The sequence below is a fragment of the Aphelocoma coerulescens genome, chromosome 4A (genome assembly GCF_041296385.1).
Source record: "Aphelocoma coerulescens isolate FSJ_1873_10779 chromosome 4A, UR_Acoe_1.0, whole genome shotgun sequence".
Lineage (NCBI taxonomy): Eukaryota > Metazoa > Chordata > Aves > Passeriformes > Corvidae > Aphelocoma > Aphelocoma coerulescens.
Window position 1 is genome coordinate 20,319,181 of NC_091018.1, and position 17,283 is coordinate 20,336,463.

The following is a 17,283-nucleotide window of genomic DNA, read 5'->3' on the forward strand; positions in this document are numbered from 1 at the left end:
CTGCCTGAACACAAGTTTGTTTTTACAACACTGTATTTTAGCCACTTCAAATATTAGAAAGCATCCAATAAAATTATATGTTTGTTCCAGGCAGAGGACTTTGCATATTTTAACAGCTAAATGAATGTATATTTTCTCACACCAAGTCTGCATGGGGAGAGGAGGATATTTATGTAATTTCACATCACCTTTCTTGCTTAATCAGCAGTGACTCAGTCTTGATTTTTGTGAAGGCCTTGGAACTAATCAGGTTAAAAATCTGGGAGTATCTGCTCAGGACACTTTTTTCCCAATTCCCCTTGTGACAGCAGCCAGAACATCGAGCCAGGAGGGCAGAGGATGCACATTCCACCCAGCCGACCCCTCTGCTGCCGGATCTCCGAGCACAGCTCGTGGCAAATGCAATTCCATGGAGTTCAGGCCAAAAAGCAGGGCCTGGGTGTCACCTGCTGCAGGACCCAGAGCTCCCAGCTGGTCCAAGCCACAGCTGGATGTGTTGGTCCTGCTGTGCTGGAAGCACCAGGCCACGGCAGCAGGAGCTCCTGCAGCTCCCTCTGAGGGCTCTGGGGATGGACCAGAGATATCACACAGGCCTATGAGATGAAGATGATGGGGGTTTCTGTAGCAAACTGGTTTTCAGTGTGGAAACTGGTGGGTCAGAGGGGTAATCAGCCATGGATTTTGCTGGGGTAGAAGATGGTGTTAGGGAGAGGGAGTTCTGTGTGTGTTTGCAGAGGAGCCACTCTTCCCCAGGACAGGGGGGCTGGCTCCCCCCTCTCACTCTCTGAATACCCACTGGCATTTGCTGAGCTGAGGAAGGAGAGAGAAGCCCTGGATTTTCCCAGCTGAGAGTTGCCAGGGAGAAATCCGGTCTAGACACACTGACCCAGGACCGAGGTAGTAAGGCCCAGAGTGGCATCTGTGTGAAATTCCCAGCTAGCCAATAACTCCAGTGGCCTGCAGTGGGGCAATAGGTGCAGTCAGAGCACGTCTGCCAGGACATCCAGGGACATTTCCACAAACATCCTCTTGGCCCTCGTTCCTGCCCGTCCCTCTGTCGCCTTCCTGCAGAGGAGGCGGACATGGAGCTGAGCTCTTGAGGTTATTCCCAGCACAAAGCTGAAGGAGAGCACTGGGAAAAGTGGGAATATCCTTTCTGGTGAGCAGCCTCGCCCTCGTTCTCGGATGCTCTGGTGGCTTGGACAGCCCTACCCCACGTCAGAGCAGCTTCCTGTCCCTTCCGAGCACCCAGAGCTCTGTCCCCACCTTACCCACGTCATTAGTGACTCCAGGACTGGGATTCCTGGCCTGGAATAGGGAACAGAGCCAGTTCACATGGAGACACGGCTCCCAGCACGTCACTGTGTCCCTGCCCCTCCTCACCCACACCCACCCTGGTGTCCATCGGCGCCGGAATTCTGCTCTGGTGGCCCTGCAGGGCAGCACTGGGATTTCACACCTGTGCTTCCTTAAATCTGCCCACTTTTCCCCCCTCCACACTTTATCCCGGTGGAAGGTGAAGCCTTTGCCTGTTGCTTTGGGATTTTCACACACCTGGCAGAGGGGAGTTGCAGCAGCAGCTTCGGCCCCAGTACCACAAACCAGGAAATCTTGGCCAAGAACCTCAAAAGCCTGGAGCTGAAGGGAGGAGGGACATTCCCACATACCTGCCAGGGCTGCTGCCTCTGCTGTGCCCCACACAGCCCAAATGCCTCTGGAAGCACAAAGAATTCCAGAGCTCCCCAGGGGCAGGAGCTAACCTGTGAGTGTGCAGAGGGGGCAGGAGGGCAGACATCCCCAGAGGGGCTGATCCAGGGAATCTTGCATTCAGAAACCACACTTCCCTTCTATTCCCAGCTCCTGCATGACCTGAGCCAAGGAGCTGAAGTGCTCCAGGCCCTGATCCCGTGTTAAATCCCATGCTCACATCCTGTTGTGCTTCTCAGACCTTTCATGGGGATTTCTTGCTTTGCATCCATAAAGCAATGTGGGACTGAAGGGCTAACAACTCCTTCAGCTATTTATTCGTCTGGTGGTACGAGAAAAGTAGGGTGCTCCTCCAGATTAAAAAGGTGGTGGATGGAGAACTGCTGGGAAATGCTAATTTAATTGGCCTGGGGCACTCCAGGGACCTCGAGTTCACACAGGTTTTATGGAGAGCACCACTGAGATGTTAAAGGGCTGCTTAGACTTTATTGCCATCATGTTTGCTGTTTGCCAAGCTAAAAATACCACTGGAAGGTTGCTCTGACCTCCTACACCACATGGCAAGCCAGAGGTATTTGGAAAAAAGCTGCCTTACACTCCAGGAGAGATCCCAAATTTACACAGGCTGAGTCCATTGACCTTTCTCTACAACAAAGAATTAAATAGTCTGGGACAAAAATCGGAGGAGATGTGTCACCATAACTTAAGGCTTAGATTCACCTTCCCACTGCTTTTTTTACTGCTTTCAGTAACTTCTGTTGCAGGAAACCATCCAGGCAGTGGCTCCAGCCAAGGGAACCTTGCAAGAAGGTGTAAAAACAATGTGTGTGTGTGTGAGAGAGAGAAATTGTGAGTGTTTGTGTTACCTTCAGCCTTCTCTCCTGCAACGCTCTCAGAAAAAAAAACCTGAGGAGCAACCTCTGGCAGCAGCAAAGTGTAAAAATCCCCCTCAGAACAAGCAGCACCTCCATCCACCTTGGTCTGAGGCCTTTTGTGGGACCCAGCAGCTGCTGTGTGTTGTGGCACAGCTCTGGGGGTGCTTCTTCCTCGTGTGTCAGCTGCATCCCCATCCCCAGAGCATCCTCTCCCTGTCATCACCCAAAATCCTGCTGGTCCTTGCATGGCTGGTGGCACACCTTGTGCCAGGACTGAAGAGCTGCTGTCTTTTATAGTATCAGCACTTGGGTTTTTCACAAGTCCTGGTTAAATTTGATTTAAAGGACAGGTTATGTTTGAACAGGTTGGGTCTTTGAATGTGCACACAGTGACTGCTGCTTATTTAAGTGTCTGTGATGGGTAGGTGGCGGCTCCTGGAGATCTTGTTTGTCATTTCCTCATGGACGGGGGGCAAAGGAGTGATTTTAGCTGCAGAGGAGCTGAATCTGCCCCTTTTCCAGAGAGGATTTCCAGCCATGTCCTCAAGCACGGTACATCCCGCTCCCATGAGCTCTCCCCTGTGCTGACTCAGGGCTTTGCCTTGGCCCCTTTACAACACGAAGAATTTGGCCAAGCTGACCCCAGACTCTCCTCCCTGCTCTGTCCCAGCCCGTCCACCTCCCTCTGCACAGCCCCAGCTCCATCTGGCCGAGCATCAGGCTCTGCTCTGTCCTGGAGCTGTGCTGGGCCAAACCAATCAACACAAGAAACGCAGCGTTCTGGAGCAATCCTTACCAGCATTTGATTTTTAGGGTGTCTCCTGGTGAGATGACGATGTGATCCTTTGAAATGCTCAGTTTTGGTTTCTGAAAAAGCTCTTCCTCAGCGAGACCTGACCCAAAAAAAGAAGGAACCATCATTAGTTCAGACGGGCTATTCACTGGCGTCAGGGCAGCACAATGCACTCGGGACAAGCTCTTTGTTTTGTAAATAGTTCCTAATTTGGGGGCCCACACAGTGCTGCATTCATCCCGTGCAGTTCAGCTGAGCGGGGCTGGTCGGGAGGTGCCCCCAGTTTGGTTTTGTTCCCTTTATTCCCTCTCTCTCTTTTCTGACACTGAGCGCCTGCGTTTGTGCCAACAGTGTTCCGAGCCAGCTTTATTACTGAATTATTGCAGATTTAGGAGAACAGAGTTGTGTCAAAAGGATTTTGCACACATATAAAAGTGGAAGGAGTCAGGTGCTTGGGAAATAATTTGATGGGTGAGCTCATACATTACATTTGAATCAATGGGAGGAAGCAACAATTCTGGGGAATTATTATAATGATTCTAGGATCAGCATTCCCAAATCAGCATTCCCAAATCCTGCGTGTGAGCTGAACCCCAGGATCGGTGGGCACAGTGGTCGGGGTGATGCTCCCAGGGGACTCAGGGACGCTGTCAGGTCTCTGGTGACAAGGGGCGTTAATGACAGCAGTGACAAAGGTCTCTCTCATCATCTCCTGGCCCAGGAAATGTCTGCTGCCTGTGGAACTGTCCCCGGGAGAATCTGAGTGTACACCTACAATGAGACAACGTTCAGAAAGTGAAACTGAGAAGAACCAGAAGCAGAGGCTGGCCAGGCTGGTTGCTTTGTCCAAATTCAAAGCAACATAATCAAGGAGAGGAGAAACCAAGCTCAGATAAGGATCTCCACTTCCAAAGCTCTGACATTAAAGTCGTGTTTTCTTTCCCCTCCTGCTCTTCAAATCTCTCCTCCTTTGCCTCGCACTCGATAAGCCAGAAATCCTCACTGGGCTCCCAGCACAGGCATTATTTGCAGCAGGGAGGGAGATAACATATCTAGCAGAAACACCAGGCTTTAACTTTTCAACTGCACGAAGCAGTGATTTTCCTGCCCCCTCCTCTCTGCTCTCATCTCTTTGCTGCTTGGTTTCAGTAAATGCTCTTTGCCTGGCATCAGTGTGGGCAGTGACTCGCTCCCACTTTGGAGTCTGGGGCTTCTTCTGGGAGCCCTTGGAGTTCCCGTCAGGAACTCAGTGGAGGGCAAGTAATCTCATGGCACCACAGAGTCCTTCCAGAGGGGATCCTGCCCAGACACCACGGTGCTGGACTCCCCTAGGAGCCACTGACCCGTCCTACAGACTCTGGCTGAGGCTTTGAACCGGTCCTGGCCACCAGAGACAGATCCAGCCCGCTCCCCCCTGCTTTGGCAGCTCCATCTCCAAAGTCCTTTGCAGAACAAGAAGTTGGAGTCTGGCCAACACAAACTCCCTCCAGTGGCTCTGTGTGACATTATTTAGCACCTCCAAAGTGCCATTCCATGGAATGCTGGAGAGGCAGAGTAGCCAAGGGGCTCCAGCCCCGCAGTTCCCATTTCTTTTGGGAAGCACTGCTGTTCCTAAACCCCCTCAGGACGGCGCACGCAGGGAGCAGCATCACACTGAGCTGAGAACCAGGAGAAAAAGCCCCAGACTCTGCAGGAGGAGCCACTGCCAGGCCAGTCCATCCTTGCTCTTGGCTCCGAGTCCCCTCGGGATTCCAGACAGAGCCAGTTCCCACCGGGAATGGGCTGAGCTTTGGCACAGGTTCTTCCATGGTGCTGAGGTATTTCACAGCCCATCCAGACTGACTGTGCTGAGCTTTGCAAAAATGCTCCAGGATATGGCCAACAGCTTCAAATTTGTCTGTCAAGTGCCATTAATTTGCCAGCTGAGGGGGGTCTGGGTCCCCGTAGCTCTTCCAGGATCTGCTCTGGGCTGTTGATGCCGTGACTTCAGCCAGGACTTAGAAAATCCTGGGGTTAGAAATAAGATTATTTCTCTCCTCGTGTGCCTTCAGTTGTTCTTAGGGCTTAGGGGGGCTCAGCTGGTGTCTTGAGCTGGGCTTTTGACCAGCCTGGACTGTAGCTCTCATGGGCAAGTGTGGCACTGTCAGAGGGTGTGGGGTGAGAGCCTGAGCTCTGTTCTGACTGCAGAGTCCTTGGGCTTTCGCAATATTTGACACCGTTTTTGCTAAAAGAAAGAAAAGTATTTTTCAATTGTTCTGTTTTTGCTTCTGAGTTACTTCTTGCCCAAGGTTTATTTTGGCTTGGGGAGCTGAAGAACAGAATAAGCAAAGTGGAATTTCAGTGCTTTTCTACCCCACAGAGGACAGGAGGAGAAATTCCTGTGCCACACACACATCTGGTCTCTGCTGGCAGGTGACAGAAGGTTTGTATGAACACAGCCCGTGCCCCTTCTGCCACACCAGAGCTGAGTGGGCTGGGAAAAGAACATTTTGAGGGCAGAACAGAGAGAGCAGTGAGGGCAAGGTCAGGCTGTGCTAGGGCAGGACACCTAATGCCAAACTGGCAGAGTCACACCTCACAACATTCCTAACCTCCCCTGGTCCCCTTAGAGCTAGACTTGAGTTTTTGGAGGCAAAGCTGGGGACAGCCCCAGGGTGTGTTGCAGGAGGAGAAAGGGATCTGCTCCACTTTCATATTTGTTGTCTGTGTTTGAGGAGATTCATGCCTTTAGCGAGGCTTTAGGATGCTGCAAGGGAGGACCAGGCATGGTCCTGGCAGTGCATCCCCCCTTTTCCACAGCCCTGCTCCCCAGCCTTTGTCCCTAAACCCAGGACCCACAACCTGCCCAGGGTGGGGTGGGTGACCTGCTGGGCTGAGTCCTGCTGAGGCTGAAGTGCTCTGAGTGCACTGTTCAAACTGCAATGCCCAGGCCCAAAAGAACATTGTCCTCTCCTCCCTGTTAAGTAGTTCTGGCCCTGCTCTAGGGCTACGAGGGACATAAAATTAAAAATGAGCACTCATTACTGTGTCATGACCACTGCAAAGCTCCCTGTGAGGGCCACAGGAAAAGTCCTTGGTGCCACGGCTGTCCCTGCCATTCCCTGTGGAGCTGACCCTGCTCCTGGCGAGCTCCTGGTGCAGCCTCCTTCCCCAGATCCCCGGCATGGTTTGGGATGAGAGGCTGGAGTGATAATCCTGCAGGTTTGGCAGGGAGCTCTTTGCCTCCTGCAGAGCTACAGAAAGGTCTCAGCACCACATTCCCTTCTGTGAGCCAGGGGGAAGGACAGGCTCCTCCTGGGAAGGGAACATCTACTCGGGTTCCTCACATCCCAGCCCTGCCTTGGAGCCAGCACAAATTGGCTCCAGCAAGACAAGAGCAGCATCTCCAGGCTAAAGATACCCCTGGAAAGAGCCCCAGGTGAGGACAGGGCCTCTGTCCAGAGCCTCCTGCACCATTTCTGACTCTGGGAGTGTATTCCTACCTCCAGCTCAGCCTTTAACATTCTGCTCTCGGCAGCAAAAACCGCAAACACAGCACAACCACAAATCCTCGGGAGTGAAATGTGAAAGGTTGACTGATACATTATCCAGGGGAGAAAAATATATTGAAAACTGCTTTTCCTGGGATAATCTGATTTTGCAGCACGGCCAACATTAAACACGGGAGGCTCCCCAGGCAGAGGGTAATGGGTGACCTCCCTCACCTCTCTGTCAGATGGTTTCCAACTCCATCTCACTTGGCACGGGGAGATCCCTCCCACGCACAGCCTGATGCTCCATCCTGGGCCCAGCAGTGAGCAGGGATAAAAAGTATTTTAAATCTCTGTTCCTTATTGTAAGAGCCTTCCTCCAGGCATCCTCTGGGCACAGCAGCTCTCCCTGGCAGAGCCCTCACGGATGGCTGTGAGCCTGGCCCTGCCTCGGTGTCGCTCAGTGACAGCTCAGGCAATGTGATACCTGATTAAGGGATCCAGGGATCCCTCTGGCCACGGGCAGAGCTGGGGGACAGAGCCCACGCAGCCCCTGCTTCAGATGACGAGGAAATAATTGCTGGGCAGAGCAGAGGGTGCTGTGCTGGCAGCGAAATGAGGCAGATTAGAGCAAGGGTTCTGCGAGGGCTTGGGCACACCAACAGCTTTTTGCACATGGGTGAACTCCTGGGGCTGTTCATGTGTGTGAAGTCCCTCTTAACCAGAGAGCCGGGCCCTGGGCACCTCAGGGCCCCTTGGGAAGGACTGGAAAGTCAGAGTTTGGAGCTGATTTGAGTCGGGGAAGGAGGGTGACAGACACACAACATTTAAAACCTGTTTTGTCGCTGCTGAGGATACTCCTGTGAGCTGTGCTTGCCTGGCACAGGAAATCCAGGAGCTCCTAGAGCCCTGTGGAATCACCGGGAGCTGTATGGACACCACACCTTGCCCTGGTCACCAGTGAGAGGTGAGCACCAGTGACTGGGATGGTGCAGAGGCAGAGCTGTCCCCTCCCCTCCTGCCAAACAACTCTGTCCCTGCAGCAGAAACGACACCAGGGAAATGCCAGTGTGCTCCCCTGCGAGCTGCCAGGGCCCCTCACCACAGGCACAGCGTGAGCACACCTCACAATGAGCAGGTGCCCGTGGCAAAGAGTATTTTCATGCTTCCATCCCCAAGGAAATCTATTTTTGCTGGAATTGGAGAGCTCAGGGATTCACTGAAAAGCTGTGTGTGTTTAAACCAATGGCCTGCAATCATCTTAGGATTTATTTCAAGGTTACCCCCATGGAAAGAGAGGACACCACAGCACTGCCAGTGTTATTGGATCACAAGCCTTGCAATATTTGGGGTGTTTATTAAATCTTCAGCTCCTGGAATCAGCTTTCCCTGGTTACACTCCAGTGATTTTCTATTATTTTTAAAGGTTTAAAAAGACAGCAGCAAATGACTAAAGAGACCATCTCCACCCCTCTTTTTGTTGTGGATTTGGACATAGGATTTTTGATTCTCCTAGGCATTAATGAAATGTTTTGTGCTCTCTATTCACGATGCAAGATCTCCTAAATGAAATGTTATTGCTCCCACTGGTTTTCCCAGCAGAGGAGAAAGGAGGCTTCTGTGGGGAAGGTCTTGGCTGTAAGTCAGAGATAAAACTTCCAATTTTTGTCTTTTCTGCTGGCTGGTGAGCTGTGTGTGGAGGCACTGATGGGAACTGAGGCAGGGCAGAGGCTGCAGGTGGGGAATGTGTAGGTCGGAATCCTTTGGGGAAAACCCCTCTAGACCTAATGTGGTTTGAGTGCCTCTCTGCCATTTCCTGTGCTCAGGGAGCTGCTTTTGGTCAGATTATTTGCTCTCTCAATTCTCCATGTGTCTGTCGAGGGTAATAATTTGTCTGTGATGATTTAAACCCTTCATCTTTCCCTGTGCATCTCCACTGTGCTAAACCACCTTTCCTAGAGGAGGAGGTGAGTAGGGGTTCAGTCTCTCACAGCCTCTTGCCAGGATTCTCTCTCTTGCCTGCTATTCAAGCTGAACTATTTTTAAGGAAAATGGTTCATCAGCTTTTAAAGATTTTCTATTTCCTTTGTTTGTTTAGGGGGAATGCTTACTAGAAGCCTCTCTTCCTGTGGTTTTCCACCTCAAAATAACCAGGAATCCCCTAGGGTGGCCCTGCTGTGGGTGGGCACAGAGCTGACAACCTCCAGGCCAGAGCCAGAGCTTCCCTTCCTACAGAAGCCAAAGAAGTTCATCCAAAATTAAATTAACAATCGCAAACTCATCAGGAGAGATGGCAAAGATTCCTTCAGGATATTCAAATGCAAGTGTTAACCCAAGAGTATCTCTGGCAAAGCAACAGGATTCCTGTTCCCATTGATTTTCCCAGCCAGGGAAGGCAGGATTTGCTCAGCTGAGTCATGAGAGAGGGGAGCAGTTCCCACCCATTCCTCGCTGCCTGCTGCAAGTGGAAGCTGTGTGTAGCTCAGCCAGGGGCAGCAGTTGGGGTGTAAATGATCTGAAGTGACAACAACGAAAAATTAATCATTGGTCTGGAGCGGGGAGACATCAACAACAGCGCAGTAAAAACAACTGCTAAGTGGAGAAAGTGTTTGGAGATAAGATACAGCTTTGGCCCAGCTTTTGGGATTTGTTCCTACAAGGCTTTTCCTCACCTGCGGATGCATCAGCGCTTCCTGCTGAGGTGGCACAGGGCCACCCTGGTTTCCTCCTGTAATCAGCAAAAGCCTTCAGCAAGGCCACTGATTGCTCTGGGTGCTGACACACAAACCCTGTGAGCTTTCCTTGGGTTTTCTGCAACCAAAACATCACCTTTGGGGTTCACCTGCCCCTGCTCCAAGGCAGTTCCTGGAACTACAAAGCCTTTGCTGGCTGCCCACGCTCTGCATCGCTGTATCAGCTACAGATTTATGGAAACAGGTCACAGAAAGCCACTCCAGGTCAAAATTGTTTGGTCGTGGGCAACAGCAGCTCATTAATCAGGGTCATTGTTTTCCCCCTGACACCACAGAGAGTCCCCAGGAGCGGCAGGGATCTCAGCACCCCGTGCTGCTGGTGAGCTGGGCAGTGAGGGGACACGTCCTTGCTTTGGGACTGGCTGATAAGCCAGGAACACAGATCCGCATGAAAAATAAACATGAAATCTGGGAAAGGAGGTGGCAACATCTGCAATCATCTGCCAGGCACTCAAGCACAATTTGAAGTATTTAGGAAATGTGGTAATCTCATGTCGATGGAAAAAAAGGCTGGGAATGTTGTTACTTCTTGATCCAAATTATGGCAATTCCTCTGGGAAAGAGAAGACCTGGCACTTCTCCATGATTAGGAGATATGCAGACCCAGTGGGAACGAGATGCACAAAAAAGGAGCCCCAAAGACTCTAGGGGGAAAAAAAAAAATCCAAAAATGTGAGGTATGAAGCCGTCTTTGCCTCTCCCCCCAACGTGGTCTCCTGAGAAAAGCTGGAGGGCTGCAGATGTGAGTGTTTCCAATGATTCCCAGACAGGATTACTTCATCAGCGCTCCAGACATAGCTTTCCTTCCTCCTCACTGGCCGTCCCCAGGACAGGGCACATTCCTCAGGCAGGGCTGGGAGTGAGGAGGGATGGGGGCACCCAGGGGGCTCCAGGATGACCCATCCCGGGGAGCAGCCCCGGCCAGAGGCAGACACAGCTCTGTGGTGGCTTTGCATCACCCTGTGCTCCCACTGCCCAGCCCAGCCCTTCACCTCCTCCCACGGGACTCAGGGAGCACTTCCTGCACTCCAGAGCTACTCCAGCATTTCTCTGGAAGTGAACCTAGCCAGGATTTCTCCCCTTTCTCCAGAGCACTGGGTAGGAAAATGGGAAGGGGGAAGGCTTCCTCAGAAGGGGAATGGAGGGACAGCACCAACTTCTGTTTGCTGTGACAGGGACAGACCCAGGGAATGGCTGGAGCTGTGCCAGGGGGGGTTTAGGCTGGATATCAGGAAAGGTTCTTCCCTCAGAGGGTGCTGGGCACTGCCCAGGCTCCCCAGGGAATGGGCACGGCCCCGAGGCTGCCAGAGCTCCAGAAGCTCTGCCAGGGATGCCCAGGGTGGGGCTGTTGGGGGGTCTGTGCAGGGCCAGGGGCTGGAATGGATGATCCCTTGGGTCCCTTCCAGCTCAGGAGATTCTGTGATCTATCTCTGCCTCCTCTGGGCCCTTCCTGAGCTTCCCTGTGTCCCTGTGCCAACTCAGAATTGTCCCCACAGGTGAACTCCTGGTGGTTTATGTGAGTTTGGATGGATAGAGCTGCAGATTTTTATGGCTTGTCAACCCAACAGCTCCTCACAGCTACAGACACCAAACCTGGACCAAGTTGTGCTTCCAGCTTGTCCAAACCCTGCACTGAGCTGCCTTTAATCCAATCAGAATCCCTGTCTGCAGGTAATTTGGATGAGGTGAGTAGTTACTTACAAAGCTGCGGATGCTAAGGAAGGAAAGCTTTCAAACACTTTTACTTTAATTACTTTATTATTTTGAGGAGAATCATCAGATCTGCTCATTTATCAAAGGTGACACATGAGGCTAAGGAGTCAGCAGCAGTAATTCATGGGCTTCACGTGTGCAGCACTAAACACTGTGCTCACTCACACATCAATGGGCTTGGATTTGGCACCTCTCTAAATTTCTCTCAAACTTATTTGTTTTGTACAGCTGCAAATAATGAAAGCAATTGTTGGGCTGACTCAGTTCCAAGAACTATTCCCCAACCTACTCATGTGCACAGTGAGGATCAGCCACTCTTGAAATCCATCCTGAGATGAGCCGGGTCCTGCCATGAAAACACAAGCAGTGAATCTCTTGATTCACCAGTGACTTCCCTCTCGCTCCTGCCCAGTTTTACTCTTGGGAGTAAACCTGGGATAAAGGGCTTGCCTACACCCTGGTAAGAGTCGAGCTCTCCAAGGGGGGTGTTTTGTGGAGGAGAATGGACTTTTTAAAAGTTAGAGCAGTGGTTGAGAAGTTTTCAGTAGATTTTCTGTACACTCTTGTACCTTTTTCATCATTTCCTTTTGAAGTATCAAGAAATCAGATTTTAAAAACCCCAATCCTTTCCTTTTCTGGCTGGCTATGGTAAGTTAATATTCATTTTTCCTCATTAATCACATCCCTGCACAGGTATTGGCAGCCTGGAAGTGTCTGTTGTGGTTCTTTGCTCTGGTGGCACTTCCCACAGAGGGGACAAGGGGCACCAGGAGTGATGAAGCTGCAGGTGGGTCAGGCAGGATGCAGAGAGATTTGAGGCAGGGTTTATCTCTCCGCAGGCAAGAAACTGCCTTAATTCCGTGTTTAGGAGGCAATGCAGTAACCCAGGCAGGCATCAGCTCCTAACTGAGCCCGGCTGCCAGCAGAGGTCAGGATTTAAACTGGCACCAGAAAATGTTAAGGAGGGATTTCCCCGAGCTTTCCATGCAAGCTGCTGTCAGTGGGGAACTGACATTTCTGCCACAGCTCGATCCAACCACTGGTTTCACACGTGTGGGAAATCTGTCCTGGTGTCTGCTTGTAGAGAGCTGACCCAGTCCCTGACATCTTTAATTGGGAAACAACTTCCAGCAGTAATTTAGGGCAGCCAGACTCGGTTTAGGGGGGCTTGAAAAGTAACACTCCTATAAATTCATAGTAAACAGATGGAAATGAACTTTCCTCAGGTTAAGGAGGTTGGCAAATGAAGTTTCACCAGGCCGCAGCACACAAATTAATGCACTGCCCAGCATTAACTCCAGATAAAGTCCCACTTGAGGGGTGTTAACTTTGAACTTTGCCTGGCCTGGCCATTTCAGTTCTTAGAACGTTCATAACCAGAGCAACTTCCCGTGTAACATGAGGCAATAGCAGCAAGTGAAAGAGTATTTCCAAATAGCCAGTCAATTAAATCACTGTCCCAAATGTCAGCTTGTCCTTTGATGATAAAGTGCGATGGTAATTCATCCTAAGCACAAGGCTTTGGAAAACTGTAAGATGGATCCCCTGGGGAGACATTAAAATGGCCAGAGAGGAAGAGAGAGAAGTTACAAAATCCTTGACACTGTGGTTTAGCAAAATGTGGGTTTCTTTGAAAGCATTTTTTGGTCTTTTTTGCCAGCACTCAGCCTCTGCCTGGATGTGTCAGATCAGGAGGATGCTCTCTCATGTTCCTCCACCACCTGCAGACTAAATCCCTGATTCCCAAATCTTTCTTCTTGTTCCATCATCCACTGGCACATGAGAGAGTTGGGAACCCCTGTAACTACCTGTACCTTATCCTTGAGCCCAGCACAGAATGAGCTTTCTAAGATCTGAAAAAAAAGAAAGAATTAAGTCCAGCTGATGGGAATTATCAGGAGTGGATCATACGTGGGCCTTCAGGTGCTACGATAATAAAACTGCTGGAAATGGGAGTGGTTAACAGGAGAGGCTGGAATCATGGCACCTCTGATAACAAGGGCAACCCTTTATCAGCTCTTTCTGTTGGCAAGAGTCTGGGGAGAGGAGAGAAACCCTTCCCTGGGCCGAGTTACATCAGCCTGTGTAATTCAGCTCCCAAAGGAAGCAGCGATGCCAGCCCTATCTTTAGGAATATTTAGAATTAGATGAGATAAAGTGCTGGGAGATGTCCTTCAGAAAACATTTGCTGGTGCCCCACATGGAGCAATCTCTGAGAGCTCCAGCTGCCACATTTGGGCTCAGTTCTGCTGAGCGGCCAAGCAGGGCCTGCCTTGGGGCACAGGACCTGTACCTGTCCCTTTCCAAACCTCTCTGGTGCTCCCTCAAAGGCAGCGTGGATGTTCTCAGAGTGGATGCTTTGGACTCCAGAGTGTCGCCAAACCAGACCTCACAGAGGACTGGGGATCTTTTCCATTAAAGGCAAGAGCTGACAGAGGAATTTGGGTGAATTCTGCTGAATAACAAGAGGGTGGCTTGCAAAGCTCTGACCATGCTCCAGAGCTAAATCCTACTTGCCATCAAGGAAGATGCCTGCCCAGGGAACACCAAATAATTATGGAAAAGCTGCTCAGAGAGACCACAGCTCTCCTCAGGCCATGCTTCCCAAGGTTTCCTGCCTGGCCTCGCTGCTGTGAGCCCAGCAGTGATCCCTGCTCCCTGGAGGTTCTGGTCTGTCCTTGTAGGCAGCACCACACAAACTCTGCTGGAAACTGGGCAATCCCCATTTTCAGGCCTTTATTCCTCCTCTCCCATCTCTTTCCTCATCCCCAGCCCTCTTTTCTAAGAAAAATATGAGCCTGCATGGAAAGGCTCCTTTGTAAAGAACATCTGTGTCCTCCTGTGTGATGAATCACTGACCTGCAGAAGGAGCAGGCCAAGGGAAGGCCACGGGAGGGATGGGGCTGAAATCAGAGCAGGGAAGGTGGATGAGCAGGGAGAAGCAGAACAAAAGCCCACCCCTGTTATCATTGTTTGACCACTTTTCTGTGAGCGATAAATCCAGAAGCAAATGAGCCAGAGCCTCCTGAGGTCGAGTCAATTGATGTGCCACACTAAACAGAGATGGGTTTGAACAAATACAGGGGTTGGACATGTCAGGAACATGTGAATGCTCAGTGTCAGTAAAATCTGCTTGGTGTGTAATTACTTTGTTTTCTTAGTTTCTCTGCCCATTAAGGAGCAATGGGCTGAAGCTGACTTTGGACTTGACGCTGGAATCTGTTTTCGATCAGCTCCGTGTTCCACTTCTGTCGGCTTTGTGTGCCTGTCTCAGGAGGTTTTCCCTTTTTTTTCTGGCTTGTTTTGAAGGATAGCAGGTTGCTATTTTGGGAGACAAGATAAAAGCTGTTTGCTGAGATGGGGAGAGGGAACCTAACCATCTCCTTAAACCCAAGCCCAGTTTCAGTTACATTTCCGCAGCCCCGGGCGATGTTTTGTTACCCTTCGCCTGCAGCCTCCCTGGGCAGCTTGGCCTAACTGGGTCTGGTTTCCTCACTGGTTTGCATTAAGCTGGAAAGTACCAATTGGACCCAGGGAATTGGCTGCAAATCACTTGTGAAATCCTTCTTAATGACAAACTCCATCAGGCCGTGGAGCAGGGCTTCAATCACTTCCTCAGCCTGCACCGCACTCCTACCCTGACGTGACCCCAACTTCTCCCCTGTTTGTGAGGCTTCTCCACAGCTGTGACATAATGTTTGTGATGGCAAGCTTTGGAGGAATTCTGCTCGTGGCAAAGCAGGAATCTGCTTCGAGTTAGCACTGCACATATTTATCAAGTCTACATAGCGTGGCTGCCTGTTGACAAAAATCCCTTCTCCTGTCCCCCGCAGGTTCCCAGAGGAGCTCGCTTGGCCCACAAAGGTTTGGAGCTAAAGCAGGTTCTGGTGTCTGGGAGCAGCCCAGAGAAGGGGCAGCAGGTGGGTGATAATCCAGGTGTGATGCCCAGAGCCAAGCTGTGTTTTTAATGCCAGATCCTGCCTTTTGGGTGGATTTTGGAGTGCTCAGACACTTCCAGGACCCCTCCGCCGTGCCTGGAGCCATTCCCTCTCTAACAGGTTGGTTGAGTTGTATCACATCAGTTCCTCATCTGGAAAAACCGTGGCACGGGGAAGGGGGTTGCACAGTGACCTGGAAACAGCAGATTTGCTTTGTGGGATCCTGATTTTAAAGGTGCTTTACTGCAGCTGCTTCCAAGAAAAGCAAACATTGCCAGGTACTGGGAGCAGCCCCGGGTCGCATTAAAGCCACCTACGCCGCTCGGCCAAAGCTGGGCAGGAAATTCTTCTCCCTTCATGTCTAAATATTTAAGACCTATTTATTTATTTTAATTCCTCTGGTGCATAGGGATAAAAACACAAATCCTTCAAAGGTTTTTCTTATTATGGAAAGCAGCAACAGAAAAAGACTCGTCTAAAAATAGCCAGATATTTAGGGCAGCCCCCGGTAGTGGGAGACAGATCCAGAGCCTTGATTCCGCCAAGGAACGTGGTGTCTCCTGCATCCTACGCCTCCATCCCAACAACAAGGTCATGGCATCGTTGGGATGTGACCGGAAACACCGTCCTGACTGGAGAACCTTTCCTGGAAAACCACTTCTAACCCAGCCACTTCCCCCCACACAGGATTTTGCCACAGCGTAATTTTCTAATGAAAAGCCTTTTTTTTTCTTATAAAACCCCAAAGTGGTTCTGTTTTTCATATGGATTTTGGAGCAGAAACAACCATGCCACTGTTTGCTTTTCCTAAAAATCTCACCTCTTCACCCCACAAGTTTATTGCACTTCCTATAGACAGCCAAAATGTGCAGTTGTGCTTTGAAGAGTAAAATTAATTTGGGTGCTGGATAGTTAACAAAATCAACAAATATGACTCTGAAAGTAATTAAAAGAGGAGGGTTTGGAGCTCTCTCCTGACTATTTCTTATAGAGGATCCAAAGCCCTGGTAAGGAATGCAGAACTATATGAAAATGACTAAGAAAAAAGAGAATGATGAAAGTTCAGTGAGCACCGAAGGAAAGCAAAATGAAAACTGGATGTCACCAAGTAAGAAAAATGTCACCAAGACAGAAAAATGTCACCATTTGAATTCAGGAGGAGCAAAGCACCAAGGTGGGAGATGAAAGAATAATGCAAATCCATGCAGGCAGTTAAAAAGGTTGCCTCCATCCCGATTCCACACATACAGCCTTGATTTGCTGCACTAAGAATTCAGAGAACTAATCCCAGTAATGAAATCCAGACCTGAGACCCTGCAGAATAAACAAACAGCTCATCAAGGTAGAGCCAGTGTTTGCTGGGGTTCTTCTTTTCAGAGTTCTGCTCCCTGTTGTCTCCATTAGTCACTAAAACTTCTGGTGCTGCACGTGAATTTTGGCCTGGCAGAGGTGACCTGTGGCTCTGAGGGATTTCTGCACGTGCTGAAGGAAACCAACAGGTTCCTGGCACCCCTTGCTGAGCACGGGGGTGTTTGTGAGGTGTGGCAGGGCAGGAGGGGGAAGAACGTGCACTGCAGGCAAACAGAATTGCTGGAAAAGCAAATAGAAGTGGCTTTGAGTTTTCCCTGGATGTGCCAGGAGGTTACAGAGATGTCTGGATCTGCATGGCCAAGCCAAGCCAAGACCAGCCACTGGTGCAGCCAACAACAAGCAATGTTTGGAGTCGAAGGAGCACTCTTGGGTTCCAGCTGGAAAGGGAGGCCCAGCATTTTGTTGCACTCCTAAGCTGTCGAAATGTTTGCATCAATTGAAAACAGGCTCTTGGGGGAGAGTGAGAAAACAGGGATGAACTTTCAGGCTGAGACCTCAGATGCCAAATTGTAAAACCCTTGGCTGGAAGGTCTCAGGGCAGAAACAACTGCGCAGCATTAACTGCATAGCAGTGGTTCAAACAGGAGCTGTTGGAATAATGAGAGCCTTTAGGAAAATTGTGAGGCATTTCTGCTGGGCTCTAGAGCAAGGTCAGAGCATGGG

At 50.4% G+C, this 17,283-nt stretch overlaps 1 protein-coding gene across 1 annotated transcript in view; it reads right to left on the bottom strand.

Annotated features, from left to right (window-relative positions):
• The window catches only part of LOC138110602 (vascular endothelial growth factor receptor kdr-like), a 121,063-nt gene that overhangs the window by 85,859 nt on the left and 17,921 nt on the right, over positions 1-17,283 (bottom strand). The window contains exon 2 of the mRNA XM_069015706.1: positions 3,379-3,475. Within this exon, the coding sequence (XP_068871807.1) occupies positions 3,379-3,475 (97 nt within the window). The remainder of the gene's footprint in view (positions 1-3,378; positions 3,476-17,283) is intronic.